Here is a 27,585-nt window from a genome sequence, read left to right as displayed (position 1 = left end):
AGAGGGATTACATTTAACATTCATCAGGTACTTTCCTTCTTGAACATTGTTACCCATTCCCATGTTTCTCTCCCACTCTCTGTCCCTCCACTTGTGTTTCCCTTACCTTCTCTTTTTCAAATAAACAAATACACATATATACCATACACCAGATACCAAAGTCAGATACAGTAACAGCATGAGTCTAACAACAATTTTAAAAAGAAGAGAGCAAGCATGACTAGGATACAGAAATTCATACAGGCTGGCAACCTAAGAGGTCACTGGGCTTACCTGGAGTGAAAGAGAAGCCCGCATGCTGACTTAGGTGTTGAGAACAAGTGAAAGGGTTTCAGAGGGAGAAGAAAGGCAGTATCTTTTAGGATAATCTTAAAATGATAATAGATGTAACATGTTTGGTCTGGGGAAGGGCCAAGGCCATGGTGAAACAAAATGCTTTCTGGAAAAGAATGGATGTGGGAGTAAGAATGCAACCAAGGATAATTCCAAGTTCTTTTTTGAAAACCAGAAGAGGAACAGCTTCAGGAGAAGAGGATCAGAAAACTACTCTGCTCTCTTAAAGTTAGCATAAATTAAATTACACAAAGAGGTTTCATTGTGACACCTACATACATACATAACCCATGTAATACCTTTTTATAATATCTTACCTCGTCTTTCTCCTATCAACATTTTTAGTAGGTTTCATTATGCTATTTTCAAATATGTACATATAAGGTACTTGTATATTACTCAACCCTCCCTCTGCCCTCCCCTATTTTTTGATGCACCAATGCTAAATAGTCCTCTTTTCATAATCATGACATACTATTACTATTGTTAGTTCTATTTTTATATGGGCAGTATTTGAATGACATTCCCATAAGAGAAGGCATAATTGAAGGAAGAGGCCATGGCCTGACTGAAGTCTGCTCCTGGTTTTAAGCTGAGGAAGGAAGGAAGGAAGGAAGGAAGGAAGGAAGGAAGGAAGGAAGGAAGGAAGGAAGGAAGGAAGGGAGGGAAGGAGGAAAGGACAGAGGGAGGGAAGGAGGGAGGGGGAGAGGGAAGAAAGGAAAAAAAAAGAAAGGGAGAGAGAGAGAGAGAGAGAGAGAGAGAGAGAGAGAGAGAGAGAGAGAGAGAGAGAGAGAGATCTCAGTAGTATTTAGGGAAGCACTAGTTGGGAAGTACGGGTGTTGCTGCTCAAAACAGCAAGTGATGAACAAACATTACTGGTCAAATATTGCTACATCATGAGATGATCTCCCAGACTCATAAAAGTATTTGGCAACTTTGGAGTTCATTGGTTACTTTGAAAGGCAAATTCCTAGAAGAAGATAATGTGTAAAGCTATGTCAGTATCTTGTCAATATAACTGTGAATAAGGATTATTTAGTAAGTAATACAGCTTACATGCCCGAGCTAGGCCTGCAATTGATTACAACTGGGGGAATAATGCACTGAGAATCTGACCTGGGGAAAAGGAGGGCAGGGAACAGAGACACAGAATGGGTTTGTGTGGGTGAGAGGGGCCTTTTCAGGAAAAGCTGAGATGAGAGTAAGTAGCACTGTTGAAGCGCCATTAAAAGAGGCTATGGCAGGTAAGGGGTACAGCATCCAGAGGAGGCATTGTCCATCTACTGCCATCACCACCATTTCTCTGTCTGTCTGTCTGTCTGTATCTATCTCTGTTTAATTAACCTTAAATTTACTAACCTCTTGTTAACTTTCACTACTCTTTTAGAAACAGAAGATTTAATCCATGGATAGATTGTGCTATTTACGTATTTATTTGCTAAATAAAATAAAAAGAGAAATGACATTATTTTTCTATGATTGGACTAAGCCCAGGGCCTTGTGCCTGGTACTTAAGCATTCTATCATTAAGCTACACCCCAGTACAAGATGATTTTTAAAAATTCCATCTACACAGCACATAAACGCTTCCTTGGGATGTATATCTTGGTAGTGTCTGAGCTAAACTGCAGACTATGAAGAATTGCCAAGGAAAGTAAGACTGAAAAAAAGTAAGCTATAACCTGCAAAGTGTTAGTAAATAATGAATTTATAAAAGCCTTATTCTCTACCACTCAGGATAACTTCTACTTTTCTAGTCATGATTCAATGTAAACACAATTTGCTCTGTGTTCTTCAATACTGTATTTCTGAATCACATGTCTTGCAAAAGAGCTGTTTCCTAAAACTCTCAATTAGTTAAATTCTCAGCTACTAAAGAACTTGCCACACCTCCAAGTCAAGAGGAAAATGTGTAATTAATGCAGTGGAACTTCTGGTGTGATGCCCTGTGGAAACCCTTGAAGCCACAGAATTTCCGAGGTAAATGCAGGACAAAGATGCACTTTAACTGTTATGTGAGAGGCTTCTAGCAATGCTGAATACATTGAGAAGTCCAAGAGAACCTGATGCCAGATAGTGTTGCAAGAGCAAGGATTTTCCCAATCCATCACCAGCAGTCACTTACATTTAACCTTTATAAAATTCACTCTACTGTAATGACCTTTCAATTTCAGGATGAAAGGAAAGTTCACATGTTATCTTTTGATGAACAAGTTCCATCTTATTTGGTCATAACAGAAATTTCTTGACACGTCCCCATCCTTTAAGCCTTCTCTCTCAAGGACAGACTTTGATGAGCAAGGCAGTCCTGTCCCAATGACACTGTCCCAATGACACTGCTTTACACATCCCTTAGTGTAGAAAATACAAAGAGATGGGTAGAAACAATGACCACATTTTTTTTCTCTTTCATGAGCACAGGTGGATTGGCTGCCATTCGATTTTCATTAAGTGATCCTAGAAGAAAAAATGGCAAAGGAAGAATAGACATGAAAATGGCTACTGCTTAAACAAATGAAACCATGGGGAGTGCTTTCCATGCACTATTAATGTTAATGTAGTGGAATTCCTCCATCCTCTTAATTAGTCTCATAATTCTTAACCTTTAGGTAAACTGTGTATTCAGGCATAGCTGAGGAATGAGAAATGAAATTAGCATTGGCCCAAAGCAAGAAAATATATGTACCCACCACGGTCCAGTATGTACTGAGGAAGAGGCACTGTGATTATTTTGACCAAAATAAAACAACTCGGGGCAGATGCTACCCAGCATGCTTACATACACGAACACTGCAGGTCAGCCACAAAGATGCTCTTGCATTCCCACTGTTAAGTGCATGCTCTCTCTAAGATACCAGGGGCCCGAGCAGTTGAGTAAAGGATACAGAAATCTGTGGCATAAACAGCACATAGGGATAGATTAGTGAATTCTCCAAGACAGCACAGAACAGCCATCCTCTGTTCAGCAGGAGAGAGGGTATTTTCCCGGTGCCAAGCCCTCAGCCCTAGAGTGTTCTCAGCAAACACTATGGAATTGCATTCAAATTGCCTGCCTCCCCAGGCCAGCTCTTTTAATTTCTTCCTTGGTTAATGTTGCCCAGTTGCCAAGATACTGAAACCTTTTCATACTGTCAAAAGACTTCTTACCTTACTTTCAGTTATTTTAAAGATTTTTCCCATCTATTTATTTTAAGCAACCAAACTCGAGTTGATGTGAAATTCAGTAATCACCCCTTACCCTCATTTTCTGATGTTTCAGTTGACCTCCAACCAAGTTTCCAAATATGTTCAATAGATTATTCCAGAAACAAACAATTTATGAATTGTAACGTGTTCTCTTCTGGGTGACCTGATGAAATCTCCCTTCTTCAGGGTTGGCATATGAACTTTTCCTACATGGCTTTTTCCTACATGGCTACTAACCTTTAATGAATCTGCAGGTAGTCATTGCTATGGTCAACTCAGCTGTGGAAGCAACAATATTTCATAAAGCTGTTCTGTTATTAGTTGTTATTAATCTCTTACTGCATCTATTTTATCATCAGTATATACATATATATATATGAATATATGCATCTATATCTATATTCACAGGGACAGACTTGCATATATATGATTGGATTCTATTTAAGTTTCCATTACTGTTTGTGGAATGGGACTTGAAAATGATCCTTGTGGATAAGGTGGAACTTCTTGTACTATAATATCCAGAGTAATCATTGCTCTTCCTCTTGTTTCTGTGGTTCAGCTACCATCTTGAGCACCTTGGAAAGTCTTGAGGCATCACTAACTACTCTGTAGCAGCATCTCACCATGTACAGGCAGAGGCATTGTGAAGCAGCAGAAGGGAAGCTGTGGGAGGGTTGTACAGACTGCAGCTATGTAATGTGGGAAATTCAGAGCTGTGTTCATGGCCATGGGCTTTTGCAATATGGTGGGACAAGCTTGGCTGGCCAAGGCTATTCAGCACTGTCTGCTTTGTTAAGCTTCCTGTGCCAAAGGATAGGGCAGCTTTGAAAGCAGAAGGAAAAATGTATGAACAGTGCTCACTGGCGGACAGTTTCATAGGGATAAACAAATATGCACACATATGGACAATATTCACAGATGACGAGTTTATAAGAGCAGCACTGAATGGAATTATGTGTGAATTAAAGTGGAATGTAATTTTTTGCTACATATCAATGCATGCACATAAAGTAGTTAAGTAACTATATGTTTGAGCCTTGCAACTAATTATAAAAACAATTTTGAAAGTTTGCTTTGCTTTTCTAAATAAAGGAAATAAAATAATACTGTCCAAATATTAACTTTCTATCTATAGTTGACTGGTAGCATGAATTATTACAAAACTTTTATTATCTACACAAAAGAAGCTAACATTGAAACAAATATTTGATCTTTAGCTAAACTAAAATCTAGGCTATACATAGTAATGCTGACATGAGGCTCTACAAATAGTCTCATGGGTTGAAAAATACATCATAGTATTCTGTAGATCTGATGCATTTTTTGTTGGCATGGATTACACTGAAAATGATATAATCAGGAGCTGGTGGCTCACTTGTGCTACACTAGCTATTTAGAAATTTGACAGTGGAAGAACTAGGGTTTGAGGTCAGCTGAGTAGAAAAGCTCATGGAATCCTATCTAAAAAGATAATAATTATTAGAAAACAGGGCTAGAGATGTAGCTCAGTAGTAAAGCATGAGCATAGTGGGCATGAGGCTCTCAGATTAAGCAGATTAAAGCTGAGTACTGCTAAATTAATTAATCAATCAAATAAAGTATAACTTTATTGGAGATGTAGTGTTTACCTGGCACTCTCAAGTTCAAATGCTCACACACATACCACACACACATGTATATACACAAACACACACAAGCATGCACATACACATGTGGACATGCATGCATGTATGCACATGCACATATGCATATGAATACACATAACATACACAGCATGCACATATATACACATGCACATACACATGCACGTACACATACATGACTATACAATATGCAAAGAGAAACATAATATTGTAAACAACTATTTTTATATTAGAAAGAAGAGATTTTCCTCTATTTTGGTGTTTGTTCATTTATTTTTGCCATATGAGAATGGGCTTTGGGATTATGTACCAATTATTTCCATCTTTGAACTTTCTGAGCATGTGGTACAATTATTTTTCCTGGTCCTCTGGGGGTTGCATGTCTTCCATTATGTGAACTGGGATATGTACAGAAATGACAGTTGTCACCTCCACGCAGTGGCATGTTTCAGAAATTCTGGAGTCCACTTTTTCTTTGTCTAAGTGACTAGTAATGCTCAAAAGAGAACTTCAGTGTATCCCTCTAGTTCTTATAGGGACCTAATTAAGGGACCTACTGCTTGTCATTATAAGCCATTGAGATGTTCTATAATTTTATTTTCTTGTTGACATGCCAGCATGTCATAATATGTCTGCTATAAGTGAGTTCTAATACTGTTTTCCAAACTGGTTTTCACCAGAGTCTTCAAAGGTATGGCTTTAAACCCAAAGAAACATAGGCTTCTATCATTTGTAGTCATTAGAATTATATCTATAAACCTATAAGCAAGCACAATGGGTGGTAAAAGACAAAAAATTACCCCTGATAAGTCAAAGGGGACTGTCAATATTCATACAGTGAGACGAAAGGGAGGATATTCTTAGGAGAGTATCACAAGCTGTTTGCATATAATCATATAAGGATGCCTATCAAAATGGACTCCAAGAAACGAAACAAGAGAGTTTTTTTATTTTACTCTTTGTGATTCTTTTGTTCTGTTTGTTTCCCCCATTTTCTCACTGCTTCTGATTTCTGTACTTTTTGTCCTATGTGTCAGTTTATCTATTTTGGGGAGGAAAAGGAGAAGCACAGAAATATCCTGAACTCATTCAGCAGTGATACTCATTAGACACTATGTTCAAAATGAATTATACAATGTGGGGATGATGTGGGCTCATAGGGGATAAAAAACAAGGGAATAGGTGACACTGTTTAATAAGTAATGCATTCATTACCTGATGTTGTAACTGCAACCACTCTATAATCACCTTTACAATAAAAACAAGAGTATGGCTTGTCGATGTAATTACTATTATTACATTCTATTTCTTTAATAGTTATACAAAGGGATTACAATTCATCATGTCAGTTTATGAGTGAAATGCAATATCACTCCTATCATTATTTTACCCCAGCCCTCCCAACCACATCATCCCCTCAATTTTCCTAGTCTCATAGGATATACATTGAATATTATAATTTTATTTTCCCATATTTCTCTTTTTATTTTTCCACCCACCTTCATTTATAGCCTTCTCTCCACCTTAAGCACCTGCTTCTGAGATTCAGCTTTTTAGATTGTAAGTTATTTGGAATTATACTATTTGAACACTCCTCCGACTACACCATACTTCAGTTAATACATTTGTGTGCAGGTGCACAAAACCTTTTATATGATTATATACATATTTAAAAATTAGATATAATCATTTTGTTACTTCTTTTTCTTTTTTTTAAATTTTACTCTCGGGATAATGTACATTTACATTAGTCAGGTAATGGGTACCTTATATCTCAAATCTTGATCCCCCTTCTCATGTTTTTGTTCCCCTTTCCTTTCTCCCACCCTCTCTCAATCATCTTGTTTTTCCTCTTCCCTTCAATACTTCAGATAAACAAGTAAGTGTATATGCAATATACCAGCTATGAAATTCACACACAGTAACCACATGATATTAACCATAAGTGGAAAAAAGAGAAAAGAAATAACTTCACATAGTATATTAATAACAGAAATAACAAACACAAACCTCTTATTTCCATATCCTAGAGTTCATTTCATTTAGTCTCATCCTGTATGACTACATGGACATAGCTTTTGAACTATTGTGATCCTCTGTTAGGAGAGTCCTAGATGTGTACTTATTTTTACAAGTGAGGGAAACCATTGAGCCTATGTACTTTTAGGTCTGGCTTACTTCACTTAATATGATTTTTTTCCCAAATCTTTCCATGTCCTTATGAATGGGGCAATGTCATTCTTTCTGATGGCAGCATAGAATTTCATTGTGTATAAGTACCACATATTCTTGATCCATTCATCTACTGAGGGGCATCTGGGTTGGTTCCATATCTTAGCTATGGTAAATTATGCTGCAATGAACATTGTTGTGCAATGGCTGTTTTTGAAGGACTGAGAAACTTATAAAAGTCAGACTTGAAAAAAGAATTTGCATTTCAGTTTTACTTTCAACAAAATCATTGCCACTTGTGGCTCTTAGCTGGTGCCTAGAGATCGGCAACTCTTGAATTCCTAATGCCCATGCCCCTCATTCATTATGGGTCACTGTCACCTGGGGTACATCTGCCCGCTGCCAGGGACCCTTGACAATCAGTGTTGTAACTCTAGAACCATCAGATAATGACGCAAAATAATCAATCTAAGAGCATGCCTCCACACCAAGAATCTGCATGGTTATGCTCAAGATGAACAATGAGGTAAAATATAGAGCCCTAACTCAGAGACAATTTTTCAACAGGGTTTTTCTCTTTGTTTCTGTCCCTTTATCCCCTGCTTCTTTGTTTCCTTCCTTTTGCCCTTCCTCCACTCTTCCCTCTCTCGCATATATCTGCTTTGTCTCTCCTTTTGCTTCTTCTCTGTCTCTGCCACTTTGCCCCCTCCCCCTCTCTTTTCATCATCAAAAGAGAATATTTTGCCACTGCCTCCCTATTCTGATATTTTATCTTTTCTAAATCTCAATCCGAATATTCTGCCAAGTAAACAGATGGATTGTAATAGCGTCAGGAACTTCATTTCTGTCATTCTCCTTATCAACTTTCTTTTCCCTGTGAGAGATATAGTCCCGTATTATATTTTCTATTCCTGATTGATTTTGAGTCAAATTTAACTGTCCAAGCTTACCCAGTTCAGAAAATTGTACTGCTGGAGCCTATGGGGCTAGTCTCCTAGGCACTCAAGCAAGGAATGCTCCTGCTGGCTGTGAAAGTGGATTTAATCACACAGTGATAGACAAGGTCAGATGGCCCTGGGTTTACTTAACCTCTTTGCAGCTCAGTTTGCTCTTTGATAATAACCAATACCTCCTGGGACTGTGGGGAGTAATTGAGATGGTTGTATAATTTATCTGTATAAAGTACTGAAAATGTTTGTCATAAAATCCAGCACACATTGCTGTTATGAGTTAGAATGCTAGGCTAATATGATCGAGTTTCTTCTCCATTTCCTTATATAAGGTGCCTTTTTTGGTAAGAATTGCTTAGGAACCAATTCAAATCTATATTTTTATAAATACATATATATGTATGTATATATATCATGGAGACATATGTTACTAAGAGCTTGTTTTACATATGTATGTAAACAAAACATATATGCCACATATAATAATACATGTTCTTCTTAGAAAACATCTCATTTCTTTTGGTAGAAAACCAAAATTATAATAAGGTATTTGGATTCAGGAAGCTGATCATAATCTTGATATTCTTCCTTCTCTGCTTTTGAAGTCAGATCTACCTGTAATGTTATCCTTCCAATCAGACCTAAGCAAGTTAATTTACCTCTAAGTCTCTACGTATACCTTCATAGAACTGGACTGTCAAGACTGAACTCAATAATTGAAAAAATATAACATGTGTAACTAATATGCATATACTCATATACAATAGATGAATACTCAATTCTTTCTTTAGCTAGTTACATTGACATTCTCTTGATACCTGGTCCTCTGTCTTCTGTTTTTGGAAGCTCTAGCTTATGCTGTGTGGTTACACCCACCTTTCCTAATTTTAACCTCTTCCTGAGCCTCCTGCCTCATCCTTCTCAGAATGTTTGCTCATTTCACCCACTGAAGCCACGTGTGCCCAGACACTGAATCCCAGGGCTCTATCTTAGCCTCATCTCTTTTAGAGTGATTCCCTCCTTGAGAGTAAATGCTGTGATTCTGACAAGACTTTTTCTACTACCTTTCTTAATCCAGAACAATTTCTACCCACTCTGTTAGAAAATAAGCAATATTTTTTCATGGAAAATTCTGGGAATTCACTAACCAAAGTTCTTTAAGCTTTCCATACATCTCCAAAATACAAGCAATATATGTGTTATATTTTTTAATTGTACACATAATATGCACACAGGTATATCTGATCATCTGTACAGGAAACATTTATTTATATGTATGCACTCATTTACATACACATACACATATACGCATATTATATGTACATGTTTATAGATATATGTAAAATATAGGTGCATATATAAAGCTTATTTATATGTGTATAATTTTTTGAAGCAAGTTATTGTTATAGAATCCATATGTATCTCACACTCACATTCTTTATACTTCATTTACCACCATGCCTGGCCTGTAATAGGTACATACACATGGCCCATACTTATTTACATATAGATGTATAGTTTATATTCCTTAGGATGTCAGGCTCCTGAAGTAAGAGTGAACCCTATAGCCTGCCTCTGTGTGCATCGGTAATCCCTGACAAAGCCTGGCAGTTTGATTTCCATGTTCTTTGCTTTGCAGAGAGAAAATGATGCAGTCTTGGCTTATATGCTGACAATGGCTACTCAGCAGATAAGTGGCAGCGTGGGAAAATTCAGTTATTTTTATGCTTCAGAGACTCAATCATTTCCACTTTACTGTACTGAAATTATGTTTTAACAATCTCCAGAAGTTGAATAGGTGAATATTTCTTTGCAAAATTAGTATCACTCTATGGAAAGTACACAGTTTGATATGTCTCTTCAGATAGATATAAGCACATGCCATTGTTAAACACACACACACACACACACACACACACACACCAATACACTGGAATGCACAATCACATACCCAAATATATACATGCATTAATCCATAACACATGTACTAGTACAATTAACCATTGCATATTTGATGTAATTTAAATTCCCATATCTATCCCATAACACACCAGATAGATTAATAATGTAAATGTCATAACAGACCAAAACATTGGATAAGAAATTAATTTTTCTGCTAGTTGTGTGTGTATATTTGTGTTGTATGTGTATCTGTAAGTGTGTGAGTGTTACTAAAGGTCAAATTGGGCCCTCATCTGTACTAGGCAAATACTGTACCTGTAAACCTCATCTCAGGCCTGTTTTCCTTGCTCACCTTGGTTTATAATCACAGTGAATTTTTTTATATTAATAAAGTGCTTTAATAATTTAAATGTTTTTAAAAAGTGAATAGAAATGCTTTATCATATGATCATTTACCTACATTACAACATAGCTGGGCACCAGGGCTCAAGCCTGTAATCTTGGCTACTCAGGATGCTGAGATCTTAGGATCACTGTTCAACATCAGCTTGAGCAGGAAAGTTATATGATTAACCTCCAAAAGGCCAGCAGTAAAGCTGCAGCTCAAGTTGTAGAACACTATTGTTGAGCACAGAAAACTCCAGGATAGCACCCAGGCCAAGGTTAAAACCCCAGGACTTTCACAGCAAAACAAAAACAAAAACAAAAAACCTTAAAACATAGTAAAATACTAAGTTAGTCAAGTTTCTAGTCTCATTGTCAGACTCATTGATATTTTGGTTGAATTCATGAGAAGAATTTTCAATTGGTGCAATTTTGTGTGATTTTAACCTCAGTATACTTTCAATATACTTTCTGTTCTGACATCAAAGCAGCCAGAGTAAGGAAAAGAACTCAGGGTTGTTTTTTTCCTTAGAAGGTAAAACTCTTTTCTGGTATTGCTGAAATTGCTTTCTTGAAGCTTATACTAAGTTTCTAGATGCCTGGGATACAGGGAATTTACAGGAAAGACTACAAACACAGATATAAAGCCTCAGGTATAGATTTATTGGAACGGTCATGCCAGGTTCATGTTTATGAAAATGTATGTCCTTAGCTAGCAAGTTAAATAGAAAGCCCACAGAGTGGGAGAAGATCTTCACTAGCTATACAACAGACAAGGACCTCGTATCTAAAATACACCTACAGCTCAAAATCAAATCCTCAAAGAAACAACCATCCCATTTAAAGGTGGGCTAAAGACTTAAAGAGAGACTGCTCTGAAGAGGAAATAAGAATGGCCAGTAGACACATGAAGAAATTTCGCCATCTCTGGCCATAAAAGAAATGCAAATCTAAACAATTTTGAGATTCCATCTCACTCCAGTTAGAATGGCCATTATCAAGAAATCTAAGAACAGGAAGTGATGCTCTGGCTTCAAGGGGTAGATCGGTAGTCCTGGGCTGACTAGCTTAGGGCCAATGCCCTAAGAGTTCAAGTCCCACAAGTGACAAAAAAAAAAAAAGAAGTCTAAGAACAGCAGATGTTGGCAGTGATGAGGCCAGAGGGAATGCTATTACACTGTTTCTGGGAATGCAAACTTGTTCAAACATTTTTGAAGGCAGCATGGCCATTCCTCAAAAGCCTAACACAGAGCTTTTCTTCCACTTCCCCCCAACCCCCTCCCAAATATTTTGGTTTTCCCCTTCCCTTCCCTATTTCAAATAAACAAATAATTGTATATGCAAAATACCAGGTAACAAAGTCAGATACAATGACTACATGAGATTAACCATAAGTGGAAAAAAAGAGAAAAGAAATAGCTTCACATAGTATATTATGAACAACAATAGCAAGGATAAATCTCTTGTTTCCATATCCTAGAGTTCATTTTGCTTAGCCTCATCCTATATGACCATATATGCATAGGTTTTCAGCTATTGTGATCCTTGGCTAGGAGAGTCCTAGATGTGTACCAATTATTACAAGTGAGGGAAACTATGGAGCCTATATGTCTTTGGGTCTGGCTTACTTCACTAAATATGATTTTTTTCCAAGTCTTTCCATTTCCTTACAAATGGGGCAATGTCATTACTTCTGATGGCAGCATATAATTCTATTGTGTACAAATATCACGTCTTCTTGATCCATTCATCTACTGAGGGTCATGTTGGTTCCATATCTTTGCTATGGTAAATAATGCTGCAGTGAACATGGTTGTGCTAGTAGATTTAGTATGTCCTTGTTTCTGGACATATGGTAGAAGTGGGATTGATGGATCACAGTGAATTTTTTTTAATTTGCTAATCCATCAGTAGTACCACACAGAATATTCTGAGGAGAGGAGGTATAAGAGGATGTCAAAGCATCACCTACCTGCTACAGCAAGCATTGGCATGGAATTGGCTGGACAATCTCACAAAGCTATTTGTTTCTTTGCTTTGTGTGTTTCACCAAACTTTCTAGTTCCTTACTGTGACAAGGAATAATAAACTGTGACATGTGTTTTCACTCACTTTAGTTGGCTAGTCCAGAGCCATGCCATGCTAGGGTGGAGAGAGGACACTTGGGGAACATTAAATGGAACCTCTAGTACTAAGCAGGAGAAACATGAGGCCCATAAAATGTAAGTAACTTGCTCAAGGTCACAGAGAGTCAATGGCAGAGCCAGGAGTGAGACAGCAGCTCCCAGCTCCCAGGCCAGCAGATTCCAGTCTGGGAAGCTGTTCTCTGCCTACAAGTAACAGGTTCAGCCAAATACACTTACTTTAATCACTGGTGTTTTCATAGAATATGTGGATAAAGTAAGTGATACTTACTATTACTTGAAAAGGAAACATATCAATCAACAACTACTTAGTAAACCTTTCCAATATACTAGTATCTATTGAGACATTTGGGGGGGCTAGAGAGTAAGACAAATGAGGCCCTTCATTTCTAAGGTTTACATTCCATTGATTTGAATATATAGCAAACCAGGAAGGAACTGACAGGTGGCAATGATCCCTACACAAAATATGAAAATAGAGCAGAGTGTAAAGAGAAAAGGAATGAGTAATCTAATTGCCTGCAATATTGGTAAGGAATGGAAAAGGGAAGGTGGCCATGTTTGGCAGGATCCTGGGAAAACTGATCTGCCTAGAGCTCCATCTAGCTGACTTCTGCAGGCCACAGGAGTGAAGCTGGGCTCTAGTTCCAGGATGATAGAAAGAGTAGAAGCTAGTTTATGTAATAGTGCTTTGAAAGGTACATGTAGGATATAGATTGATATAAGAGACAAAGCAAGGATTACCACACTGTTTCAGCATGGGGAAAAGGGTGGTATGTGTTGAAATTAGGGAGAAGTAATGCTATTTGAGAAGATCCTAGAAACTCTGAACATTGTTCATATATTGAATGGGATGGAAATGGAGAGGTGAAATTAGTTCCTAAATTTTGGCTTCAGGAATCTCAGCATATAAAGTTACTACGTACTCTAATCAGACGGGAAAGTGGATAATGACTGTGGTTAGATGGTAGAAGTTGGTGAAAGCCAACTTCATGTTCATTCCACACTTACAAATCAGTAAACTGAAGATGAGAAAGCAAGTGTACCCATAAGCCTGCCTAGGCAATCTTCAAACTGAACTGACCTGGTGGCTCACATCTGTAATCCTAGCTACCCAGGAGACAGAGGTATAAATGATTTCAGTTCAAATCTAACCTGGGCAGGGAAGTCAGAGAGACTCTTAATCTGCAATTTAACCAGCAAAAAGCCAGAAGTGGAGGTGCAGTTTAAGGGATAGGCACCAGCCTAGAGCTACAAAACTGAGGGACAGTACCCAAGCCCTGAATTCATGTAAGAACACACACAAAAATATTGGCAAAAGACAGTAGTATCTCAAACAAAGACAGTAGTATCTCTACTCTTTATGAGGTACAAGATACCACATCTGCATAATTAACTATAACAGACAAAAATATCAATGCTCAGAAATAATTTGCAATTGTTCATGATCCTAAATTCTTTTACCTGTCACTAACCAAGTGGTACATGTAAGGCTTTGAAAATAGGGTGTCTCCCCAGAAACATATCATTGAGACACAGTAAGTGGACATAATCTTCCATGACTGTGTGAAAACACAAACTTTCACCTGTGTACAATTTGCATGTTGATTCTTGGGAAATCTTTCTTTTCTTTTCTTTCTTTTTTTTTTTTTGTTGGGGGTTCCGTCATGGGGCTTGAACTCTGGCTGGAGGTTATCCCTGAGTTCTTTAGTTCAAAGCTACTATTCTAACCCTTGAACCACAGTGAGACTTCTAGTTTTCGGGTAGTTAGTTGGAGATAAGTGACTCATGGACTTCATACCCAGGCTGGCTTTGAAACATGATCTCAGCCTACTGAGTAGATAAGATCACAGGCGTAAGACTGCCCACCTGAGACCTATATCCCACAGCCAGGGGACACTGATGGCCTTATAAGTAAAGGAAGGCTTGGATAAGCTAGCCACAGTCTCACAGACTTCCCAGATGAAAATAAAGTGGATTTGCCAAACTGTACCCCTGCTATTGCTGTTTGAAACCAGAGTTGTTACATAAAGTAGACATCAGGAAAGAAGAACCTTTCCTTTGGATACAGAGCCTCTTTGTATCTATTTCCTTCTGTGTGTGACACTTGTGTTCTTTTACTGTTTATTACTTTGGGAATGCAGATCAAATTTAATATCAGAACATCTATACAAACCTGGATCTGAGCATATAGTAGGGCAATCCACTTACTTCTCAGATTATCCTCTTCCATCAGTAGGATACAAATAATGATTATTTTATAAGACCATTAACAAGATTAAGTAAAATAATGTATGAAATGCTAGATTAGGGAACAGGTTCTCAGTCCCTGAGAGACACGAACCTTATTGGCATTTGTAACATTATATGTAGAAAAATGTTATAAGGGCCGGTAGTTTGGCCTAGTGCTAGAGTGCTTGCCTAGCATGCATGAACACCCGGGTTAGATTCCTCGGTACGACATACATAGAAAAAAGCTGGAAGTGGTGCTGAGGCTCAAGTGGTAGAGTTCTAGCCTTGAGAAAGTCGAAGGACAGTGCTCAGGCTCTGAGCTCAAGGCCAGGACTGGCAAAAAAGAAAAATGTTATGATAATTGTTAATTTCTATATATTTTCTTGTTGCACATGAGAAATAATACCTTGGTAATAGATGTCTTCCCCTGAAATTGTATCTTGCTTAGTCTAGTCTGATAGATAGATAGATAGATAGATAGATAGATAGATAGATAGACAGATAATGGTGACAGTGATGATTTGCAGACAGATAGCTGAGACTGACATATTATGGGTGATACATACATTTGTGCATGTTTAGGAAGAAAGGATTATAAGAGGAAATGAATTATGAGTTACTTGAAGTGGCCAGGGTTTCCTCTGGCTTGGACTTCTAAGATTTGGGTGCTTTGCATTGGTGAAGTATATAAGGAACCATCAGTTCATTTTAATTGTGTATAAAAATTGTCAGCTGCACTTCCCATAGTCAAAGATGGCCTTAGTGGGCTCTAAACCTTCACAAAGAGCCTGGAGCTAGACTTTCAGGATGCAAAATGGCCTAAGTCACATTTCTGCCTTCTGAAAGCTCAAAGCTATTTTGAGTTCATCAGGCAGGGCCAGTAACCTAAAAATAAATAAATAAACATATCCATGTGCTTAGCATACTATGTATGCACACTTAGTATAGCCTAATTTATATCAATCAGCATCTACTTTTAGATTTGAAATGTGAATATTCATAATCTCATGTTTAAAATTATCTGGTAACTTCCCCATACAATCAGAAAAAAACTGTCACCCTAGGCCTTTCATGGTCTCTGGATATCATGTCACTTCCTATCCCTACAAGCCTTGCCCTTCCTTGTCTTTTGCAGCCACACTGGCTCACAGCCACACTCTGTTCCCTGTTCTCTGCTGCAGAGTCCCAGTCCCAGCTCCAGCTCCAGATTTCCCTTCCCTAGTACCCATCTCAAGTGCAGATCCATACCTGCACACTCTCCAATAACCTTAGTCTTCGAGGGCTTTCTGCCTCACTGTTTATACAAACAGAGAAAAGTGTGTGTGTGTGTGTGTGTGTGTGTGTGTGTGTGTTTCTATTTGTGATTCTTCAACAATGTTCAATTTCTGTTGCCCAGAATAGTGTCTGACATTCAATAATGAATACTCAATAAATACTTAGTGCATGAATGAAAGTATAAATTCCATTAATTAGTTTTGTTTGGTGCACATACTGAGGACCAAGCATCTTGTTTAGTAAACTCTTCAGGGCCTGATGTGCTGTTGCCATTTCTATAACATAATTAGGCTTTTTTGCCTCACAATTCCTTACTTCCAGTTGTAAACTTGATCATTAGTTTTGCAAATGTGGAGGCTAAATGGTACAAATAGATATGGTGGTTTATACACAACTTTAAGATTTAATTGGATGCACAAAGGGTAAATTATGAGTATATCAAGACATTGCTTTAGATAGATAAATGGTAAGATAGATAGATAGATAGATAGATAGATAGACAGACAGACAGACAGATAGAAGGATGTGTATGACATAGAACACATTAAATAGTGCAAAACTTACATAAAGTCACCCTTACAATCCCTTGCAGATTGCTTTGAGCATCATGAGAACTTATGATGCTCTAATCCCTTATAGCAAATGGCACCTAGTTTTGTGTAGCCTACTCACTTCCTCCCATGAATCACTACTAAATTACTTACAATACAGGACACAATGTGAACACTATATGTAAATAGCGGTTATATTACATTGCTTAAGAGGTAATAATAAAAATTTCTATACAAATGTAATTCATATTTTTTAAGTCTGTAAGTGGAAAAGATTTTATTTTGATAAATACTTTCAAAAATAGTTTCAAGGAAGGGAAAAAATAAGGTTGGGAGTGGGTTGGGGAGGGAAAGTGGGACAAAAACATGAGAAGAAATATCAATATTCAAGAAGTAATGTACCCACTATCTGATGAATATAACTGTAACCCCTCTATATGATACGCCGACAATAAAATACAATTAAAAACACTTCAAAAAAAGGGCCGGGAGTTTGGCCTAGTGGTAGAGTGTTTGCCCAGCAGGCACAAAGACTGGGGTTCAATTCCTCGGTACCACAAACATAGAAAAAAGCCAGAAGTGGTGCTGAGGTTCAAGTGGTAGAGCTCTAGCCTTGAGAAAGTCCAAGGACAGTGCTCAGGCCCTGAACTCAAGCCCAGGACTGGCAAAAAAAATTCAAGCTAAAATCTACATATCTAGGCACAAAGATTAAAGGTCATAATTTAAGGCCAGCGCAGGAATAAAAACAAGTGAAACTCTATCTCAACCAATGTCCGGGCACGAATAGAAAGACTACAGTTCATACCAGCCAGGAAATGATACAAGATTCTAACTCAAAAACCAGTTATCATCCAAAAAAAGGCTGGCCAAGTAGCCTCAGTGGTAGACTGTCTGCTTCATAAGCAGAAGGGACTGAATTAATACCATATTGCTGCAAAAAATAAAATAACATAAACATATTTTGAGAATAAGATATAATTTGGGTGGGAATTTAAGGAAAAAGCTAAGGAATAAAAAATATATTTGTAATATTTTAAATCAGATTTTACACATGTTGGCAAAGAATGTCCTTAGCTCTCTCCTGAGTTACTCACAATTATTTCTCACATAGACTGACCAGCACAGATGGAAAGAATGCCTCAGATTGTGAAGTACAGAAGCAGTTATCAGTTTGTTAAGTCTCCACTCAGGTAAGCAACTGAAAGATAAAGAGGCATTGTTGTATGGAGAACAGTATGTTTTTAATTTTCATAGATGGGAAATTACCAACCAAAAGAATGTCATAGTCCATTGGTGGTCTTCCCATCTTTCTCAGACATTGTTAACCTTCAGGTGGTTGAATCTGAGGATATAGATTAGCATACAATACAACACATACTATACTTGTACACATATACTTTATAATTTTAGAGTTTAAATTATTTATTATATGTCGCATACATATCCAGTTAGCCGATGCTCACAAATATATCAAATAATTAATACATAAAATTACAACCAACATGTTAGAATACTTGCAAAATAATTGGGCTTTGTCCCCTTTAAATTACACTGGAAGCACTGTCCTCCTGCACAATTGAATGGATGTGGTTGTAGGGGTCACCTCTTAACCAATAAGTAAATAGAGGTACTTAACTGCTGGAAGATACTTAGCCCTATGGAAAAATTCAAACAATTGTCATTGTAATTATGTTTGCTTGACTGATTTGCTCTGCAAATGCTTTCTGTTCAGAAAAACCAAAGTAAACTCCAGCTCAGGCTGTTTTCCCCGCTATTAGATTTCCAAGTAATGGAGTCTGAATCTGCGAGGTCTTCTTCATATTGTTGTGTTAGCCAGCTTTCCTTCACTACAACAAGTACCTGAGATAGTCAACTCACAAAGAGGTGAGGAAAAAGCCAGCCATCATGCAACCTGTCCATAATCCCAACACATGAAAGTCTGAGTCTGGAGTACTATGAGGTTCAAGCTGGGATACTTTGAATTCCCTGACAAGAAGGAAAGAAAGGAAAGGAGGAAAGAAGGAAGGAAGGAAGGAAGGAAGGAAAGAAGGATGGAAGGAAGGAAGGAAGGAAGGAAGGAAGGAAGGAAGGAAGGAAGGAAGGAAGGAATACTGGGAGTGAGGGAGGGAGGGAGGGAGGAAGTGAGAAAGAGAGGAAGGGAGGAAGAGAAGAAGGGAGGAAGGAAAAAAGGAGGGAAGGAAGAAAGGAGGGAGGGAGGGAAGGTAGAAGGGAGGAAAGAAGGAAAGGAATAAAGGAAGGAAGGAAAGAAGGAGGGAAGGAAGGAAAAAAGGAATCTGGTTCTATTTTGCCTGGTGTAGCAAGAATGCATGGGGGAACAAAATCTCTCATCTCATGGGCATAAAGGTTCTGAAGGACTCAAGGACACTATATCTCAGCACTATATCTTGTTTACGTACCTGCCTTCTACTCTACAAATTCTTTATGGTGAGAAAAACAAAATGGTGTGCGCTCTCTCTCTCTCTCTCTCTCTCTCTCTCTCTCTCTCTCTCTCTCTCTCTCTCTCTCTCTCTTTTCTTCGAACAAGAGAATTTTAAATCAAGGTCCAAACACCCCCTTGAAGTCAACTACTAAATGACCTTAACGCTCCTTACAAAGCTTCACCTCTTACAGATTCTGCCAATTCCCTATAGAGTTAGTCTGAAGAGAAGATGAAAACCATAGCACCCAGACTTCAGTACAAATTTCTTACCTCTGCCTTACAGTGCCCTTAGCTTTATTGAAGAAGGTATCTTCACACAGACCTCCATGTAAGAATGGGAAATAAGGCAGCATGGGTAAATCACGTGTGTACACCCTTGATGCAATTCAACATACGAAGCAAATCTACAGATATACAAAATGGCCACGGCGAGGTGTCTCCTGGGCTGTGGAACAAGGCTTCCTTGTGGATGTTTCTCAACTCCTGCTCAACATCTCTTGATGGAAAAATGGATATTTTAAAGCTGGCTAACCATAAGCCAAGTGTGGAGACTGTGGCCTGTGTATTTATTTTTCTGTCTTTTGTGAAGATGTTTCTTGAGCTGGGACCTGTTGCATTCCAGGAGCTTATCTCCCGCCTTAAGCAGAATTGTGGCCTCAGGCAAAAGTTTTGAATGAGAAAAGTGAAAAAGGCTAGAACTTAGCCAGGACAACCCCTCTCTGGGGAGAAGTAGCTGCTCAAGGAAATTTCAAGGAAATTTGAGTACAGTCAGGTTGGCAATTGTTTTGCCTTATGTAAGAGCTTCTGTATAGTGCCAATCTTCACCCGTGCATGAATCTTAGGGAAGGAAAAGGGAATAGTAATGTATTCCCACAGATGTATGGGAATAAGAGATACATTTCCAATGAACTCTAATATCTTGGTATTCCATTTCTTCCAAGAGTTTCTAATATAAAAATTCAGTGAAAGAAATGGATGACACAGTCCACTGGGAGGGTAGGGGATGGGAATCTGTCAGAAAATAACAATGTCATAGTTCAATACCAGATGGAATGGAAAAGACATTGCCAAGAGCCCTATATGAACTTATTTTGCCTATCTCCTTTCTGTTTCTGTTTTGTCTGTGTTGAGAGAGAAGTGTGCTCTAAAGAAGTCTGCATTAAAGGGTATTCAATCTCTGGAACTGCTGCATTTAGGCAAGTTCAGTGTAAACTTTTAATGTTGCCCAGAAATTTGGTCAAAGGAGGACAGACTGTCTACTAGATAGCCTTAGCTGAGACAGCTCTAATTGTTTTCTCTTTTGGTTCTACTTTCCTACACGATAGGACAATTTATATAAAAGCATGTTTCCTCTGGATATCTGGTTCCTATCATATTTTTGTCTCCTTGGGGCTTCGAGTGTTATGAAAAATGCAAAATTACGGTATGCCTTGAGCAAAAATGAGATCTGGCCTTCCCCATGCCAGTCACACTAACTGAGCATCTTCTCTTTCCTTAACTTTTTCATTCCAAAATATCAGATAGGAATAAAAGCCCTACTTGTGCAGACCCATTGTTTGCATTTGAGAGAATCTTGTGCCACCCCTCCCCCCCACAGACCCAAGAAAGAAACTTCTGCCACTGGAAGCTATCTGTATGTTGCATTATTTGTTTCTTCTCTTGACTTCCTGATTTCCTTCCTTGGTTGTGTTTTATGCATAGTATAAAGGAGGCTCTACAGAAAGGTGTCTTCCACATCCTCTTTGTATTGATTTAAATCTACTTGTAGCCATACTTCACAGTATTTCATAGCTTCTAACCCAGCTATTACTGAGTAGTAACTGATAAGTTATGAGATAGAGCCTATGCTCTTTTTAAAGCAATAGTAATAATTATTTATAATTGTGTTTACTGGCATTTTAAATTCATCAGATTATCAAAGCAGACTAAAATGATAGTATCCATGCCTGGGAAGTAGCCATTCTGCCTATTGTGTTGTTGAGATTGGTTCTGTCCTGATGCACTGCAGAAAAAAAAATCCATGTGGCAAAAACCATGAAAAAAATGAAGACTTTCTGCCCTTCAATAGTACCTCAAGGGATTTATCCTGTGTATATAATCAGTTATATTCACAAAGATTTACATGAGAAAATGTTTTTTGTCATATTATTTATATTAGGAGGGTAATGACAATGATCCTCTTGTCAAAAGAAGAGATTTGTTCATTCAAGTTCATCTATGCAAGGGAATGACTGGCTGTGGATTTAAAAAAAGTGATGTTCTAAAGTCATAGTTATTGATATAGGAAGATCTTTGTTCATTATTGTGGATGTGTGTATACACAACAAATACAAGTAGTGAAAAATCTCATCTCTGGGGCTGGAATATCTTTCCTGAATCTGTTCTGGGTTTAGATGAGAAAACTACAAAGTTACCAAATGCTTCAAGACTCGCAAGCAGGTGAGAGAATGATGTCTCTATTCTTTACAACTCCTTTCTTGATCTTTCCCACGGAGATACTAGTGGAGAGTTGAGTAGTGAAGGAGACAAGACATACCCTACTGGTACACACCTTTGGTGCTGGCTTTCAGATCTAAGTGCTCTATGTTGAACATGGTTCTCTCCATTCCTATGAACACAGCCTAAGTAGCTTCTCTCTGTGCACTGAGGGTAGGAGAGTATGGCCACACTCTGCATTAGTATCTGAGGGCCAGGGGGATTCAGGCTGTATTTCCAGGATATCTCCATGGGAGAAAATAAATACTGAATGTTTATGTTCTTCATTTATCTGGCTTTTTTATTATCCATGAGGGAAAGGATAATGGTTGAGAATCTTCAAGTTCAAATATATAGCAAATGTATTCTTATAATAATTTGGTGAATATCCACTTTTAAAATTACCTAGAAAGGTTCACAAGGGAATGTCCCATTGGTCATAGACAGATGCCAAGTAATCGTACATATATGAGCTTTCTAATCAATTATTTTGTAGCATAATTACCATAAACATTCACAGAGTGAAAGTGGAAATGAGCAAGCTCTACCTTCGGCTATTTTCTTTTGTGGAAAGTCCTTCCTCTGCTGTGGTGACAGCTTGGGTCAAAACACAGAGTTTACTGTTTACAGAATATCTAGGATGTGTCATACCAGTGCTAAGATTTCTGATTTTTTTTCTTAACTTGGTCCTATCCCTTCCTCCATGGGTCTTATGAGTTTAGGAGTTTCATGTGAATTTATCAGGTCATAGATTTGCCTTCTTAAAATGGAATAACCTGTCATCCCTCTGTATATTAGCTCAACAATAATTAATAGTAATAATAATAATGACTAGGAGCATGGACTAGTGGTAGAATACTTGCCTAGCAACCATGAATACTGGGGTTTGATTCCACAGTACCACATATGTAGTAAAAAGCCAGAAGTGGTGCTGTGGCTCAAGTAGTAGAGCTCTAGCCTTCAGAGAACTCAAGGACAGTGCTCCCGCCCTGAGCTCCAGTCCAAGACTAGCAACAACAAAAAAAAAAAAAAAAGAAAAAGAAAAGAAAAAAAAACAAGAAAGAAAAAAAAACTGAGCAACTTGTATAAGGGTATTGTTGAGACAGCCAAACTGTCATTCCCAAATCCTAATGTAGCCTTTCCCAAACGATACCTCTCCTGTTCGAAAGTACAAAGAGAATATAGGATAGTTGAGTTAGGAAAGGTGCTCTTAATACAAAGATAATTGTGTAGCAAAACTGACACCATAGAATGCATGTTCTAAAAGATGCATATGAATATCCTATGATTCTAAATCCCCAAAACTCCCTACAACGCAAAGGAAAGTAGGTAGAGTCATTTCTGGAGACAGGAACTGCTGCCAGTGACTCCTGTAGCCTTGACAGCCATGGAAGATCAACATGAGGAAATACATCCATTGCCTCTTGCAGGAAACTCTGTCTAAGGATGCTGTGAAACAGGATATGACTGAGGCCTGTGATCTAATCAGCCCTGCAAGTAGAGCTGAATCCATGGAGAATACCATAATTGATTTTCACAATGGTAATCCTGAGTCATCAGGAAAAGGTTACATTCGATGTTCAGAATTCTGTTTAAGGAGGCAAAGAAGCATGTAATCCATTTGAGAAAGATTTTCATTTCAAATAGTTAAAAAATTATTTGTAAAGATCCGTGATGCTTAAAAAGATAAGTGACAGTTATCTGGAAAATTCATTGAAATGGAACGATGCCTTCCCTGAAGATTCTAGATCAGCCCGGCAGTTTGTTCTATTTAGTTAGTCTTCTCTCATTTCACATTTGTTGACATTTCTGTATCTATTTTTCCCCAGCCTTTTGAAATTCCTTGCCTCTATGCCGTAGATTTTAAGATCCTAGAAAATAAGACTCCCTTTTATGGATGCTTAAGACCCTGGAAGGCTTTTATTATCATTAAAGACTTGATGCGTTGGTTTTCAGGACTGATTGGGATTGAATGCCAGAGGTTGCATCCATAAACTTTGACTAGTCTTTCCTGATACGTTGCAAGTCTTTCAGCATTTGTTTAGTTAGTAATCCTAGAAAATTTCTTTTTCTTTCCTTTATTTTTCTTTTTTTCATATATTTTTATTGTAGTTAATAGAAGGGTTACATTATATTCACCAGACAGAAGGTGCATTACTTCACATACATTGATACCCTTTCTCATGTCTTGATCCCCATTTCCCTCCCCCTACCCCAGCCACTTATCTTGTTTTCCTCCCTTCCCTATCTGATTTCAAATAACCTAATAAACATATATACAATATATCAGATAACCAAATGAAATACTTTTAACAATATGAAATAACCAAGGGACAGTAAAAAAGATGAGAGGTAACATAGTACATTAATGACAACAATCACTCATTATATGGCTTTTGTTTCTTTATCCTGGAGGTCCTTTCATTTAGAGTCATTCAATATGGTCTTATGAATCTTGGTTTTGTTCTATTGTAAGTCTCTACTAGGAGAGCCCAAGGTGTCTACAGATAATGACAAATGTTCCCTTTATTTTTCTTACTATCTTTTGCACACACATTAACAACTAAATCAATTATTACAGCCATTTATGCTAAAAATAATAAAAAGGAAAGCTAATCAGAAGGTGTAGCTTACTGTTTTTTATTTGTACAATGAAACCTTAGTTTTAATAGCAGTCATTTCCATTAAAAACTTCCATTTGTAGTGGACTTGACCTGACTGACTCCATACGTGAGCCTAAAAATGAACTAAAAGCAGGACAAAACATAAGCAATACAACCTCTGTTCTCCATTATATTAAATTTGTTTTCTGTCCCAAAGTCACTTTGCATCCATCTTGGAATCCAGAAAATAGAGGAAACCAAAACACACTGTCAACAACGCCACTTGTGGTAACAAGGCCCATCTGACCAACCTGAGGCAACCAGCAACCAGACCACCTAAGACCACCACCTGAGACCACAACAACACTGAGAACACACTCCTTCTAGTTATACCTAAAGCAAAATGTTCCAGAAGACGGCTGAGATAATATTTTTCTTCCTTCATTCCTGGCCTCCCATGTGTGGGTGCTATAGTAATTCAATGTCCTTTCTCTGCCCTCCACTACCTGTCTCTATTCAATATGTAAGGATCAGGTTAGTCTGGGCTAAGTTAAACTCAGGTGTTTATCCTGGAGCATAAAACTCTTATATACTTCAGGTAACATGCATGCATGTCAGAGTGGTCCCATATATGTGACTGGCTTCTTTACTCCCTGCCCAACTCAAATGCTCTCTTGCTCTTTAAGTGTTGCATTGTTTAGGAAGCTCTCCTTGCACAAAATGTTGAAGATGGCATGCAAGAATTCTTGAAGATGATGGGAGAAACTTGAGAAACTGTAGAATTAATGCACCTCATATCAAGGCCAAGATTCATACAACTGTAACCTCAGCCTCCTTATAACAAGACACCCCTAGCCTGATATCCTCTGGAGGGGAACTCATTTGTTCCATTGTTGCTCCCCTCTGGGATGCAGCATATTAGGCACCAAATGAGCCTTACCTGGTGTGTTGAGTAAGCGGGATCTTCTGCAATGGTAGGCAACCTCCTGTTCACAGTGCTCAGAGCCATCAATCAGGGCTTCAAGCTGCTCCATGCTGCCACCATAGTCCAAGGCCATGGCATAGGGCTTCTCAGGGTTGGAGCCTTGCACACGAGTCAACTCTGTGTTATTGTGTTGCACTGACATCCATATCTTGTCCTCTGCCCAAACAACCCAAAGGAAAAGAAATTAGAAGGGAGGTCAGAAGAAGAGCACTTGGTCATTACCTCAGTGCTATACTTTTGTAGAGAGTATGACAAGTGTTGTTTGCTCCATAGAGAAGGACTAAACCATTTGATCCTTATGTAGCTCCACCCATAGTTAGTATATGGGTTAAGTAAATACTCTCGGGAGCTATATTCATAAAGGCCCTATCTTATAGGCTTTATATTAGCAGTTAATTCTCATGATTTCATTTAGAATGAACAACAATACAAGGGAGACTGGTTCCATGTCCCACTAAGGTTACAAAAGTTACAAAAAGGTTACAAAAAGATGCTTTAATTTCTTATATAACATGGCATATAGTTTGCATATGAATATTTTCAGATATTCTTTCATATCTTCACCTATATTCTGTATGCTTGAAACCATGTCTTACAATAGCTAGCAAATGTAAATGCTATGTAAATAATTTTGTTTAGGGAATTACAGTAATAATTTGTTTAGGGAATTATCTTGCTATCTATCTGTCTATCTATCTATCTATCTATCTGTCTATCTATTCAATACAGATATTTTCCACTATTGTACAAACTTTCTCCTAAAAGAAATACTATCATAGATAATTTTTATAGAGCCATAGATATTGAAAATAAGACCTAAACTTAATGTCAACTATAAGTTGAAATGATGTGATCTATACTAAAATGAATTTAATTGACATTTTTAGTTACCTTTTCCATACTTTCTAACTGCACAACAAAAGAATTTTGAATGAGGAAATGTTTGTGGTATAAGGAAACACAGGGATAAGAACTTATAAACTATAACAAAAAGACAAGAGAGCCAAGAAAGGAAGAGGAATTTGGAATTTAGAGGTTGAGAAATCTGCATTTGAACCTATTTATGTTAAGTCCAAACTTGGATGAGTCACTTTGCTTTTCTACAGCTCAGTGTTAGAATTATGTAAAAGAAAATTGGCAAGAAAATGCAGAAGAGCTATGCCAGTAATGCTGCAAGACAGACAGCAGGGCTAAGCAGAAGAGCAACCAAAATATAAAGTTGCAAAGCACTACTGGGAGTGCATCAGACACTCTGTTACAATAACCTGAGCCAAAACATTTACTGCAATTGGACATGCAATTTAATTCTGAACATCCTCACAAATAAAGCAGAGGAGGAAATAGGAAGACTTGAAATGCTTTTGTCATCTGAGCATCTTGCCCACATAATTGCATCATTACTCATCATAGATTCTCGGAGCTGAAGAAGAACCTGGCACAGACATTGTGTGGTTTCATTCCTCTTTCAACCTCTTCCTTTTACAAATGGGGAAACTAAGGTCCATAAAGTGAAGAAATAACTCAAGGCTTTTTTATTTGACAGTAATGATCATCAGATCTTCCTGGAGTAGCTGCTGTTAGATAGCACTACTAAGGAATAGGGCTGGGGCAGTTGGCATGATTTAGCTGATAAAGATCTGACTATGTAGAAGCTCTGTGTCAGTTCTTCCAGTACTACAGATTCTGTGTATGACTTGGACACAGTCACTTCATCTCCTATAGCTCCATTTCAACAGATTAGAAGAAGAAAGAAGCAACATGTGTTTTCCAATTTGGAAAAACAAAAAATACTTCTTGCATCACATAGTGATTATGGTCAAGCATTCTGACTCATGTTAAACTGATCACCCCAAACAGTTCCACTGATAACCTGCCTGAACCCCCAAAATACTGTTCCTGGTTCTTTAAGAAAGGCTTACATTTTTGTAAAAGATTTTTATTCAAAATCAACATGACTGGATTTTTGCTTGAAAATAAAAGTAAGACTTGACTCATAGTGCCGAAGAGGATAATAATACAAAAAGTATGATTCTTTAGAATCATACTAACATTGTGATTGCAATTGATACCAGAATAGACAAATCTTGAAAATATAATCAGCAGAGGTATCACTCAATAATAAATTACCACAGAGAGATAAAATGGAAAGCTTTCAAATGGCCAGTATTTTTAACCTGCTATATTGTATATATGTTACTCTAAATTTGAAATAGGGAAGGAAAGGGGAAAAAACAAGATGATTGGGAAGGGGGAGGGGGAGGGAAAGTGTGAGAAATAACATGAGAAGGAATACCAATGTTTGTGAAG

The 27,585-nt window shown here is 37.8% G+C and overlaps 1 protein-coding gene across 1 annotated transcript in view; it reads right to left on the bottom strand.

Annotated features, from left to right (window-relative positions):
• Cntnap5 (contactin associated protein family member 5) overlaps positions 1-27,585 on the bottom strand; it is an 852,241-nt gene that overhangs the window by 237,088 nt on the left and 587,568 nt on the right. Inside the window, exon 13 of the mRNA XM_090342979.1 lies at positions 25,234-25,434. Coding sequence (XP_090199105.1) covers positions 25,234-25,434 — 201 coding nt within the window. The remainder of the gene's footprint in view (positions 1-25,233; positions 25,435-27,585) is intronic.

This window comes from Megascapheus bottae, chromosome 12 (assembly GCF_031878675.1).
Source record: "Megascapheus bottae isolate mThoBot1 chromosome 12, mThoBot2.hap1, whole genome shotgun sequence".
Taxonomy (NCBI): Eukaryota; Metazoa; Chordata; class Mammalia; order Rodentia; family Geomyidae; genus Megascapheus; species Megascapheus bottae.
Note: the sequence above shows the minus strand (reverse complement) of the source record. Positions and strands in the feature narration are given on the sequence as shown.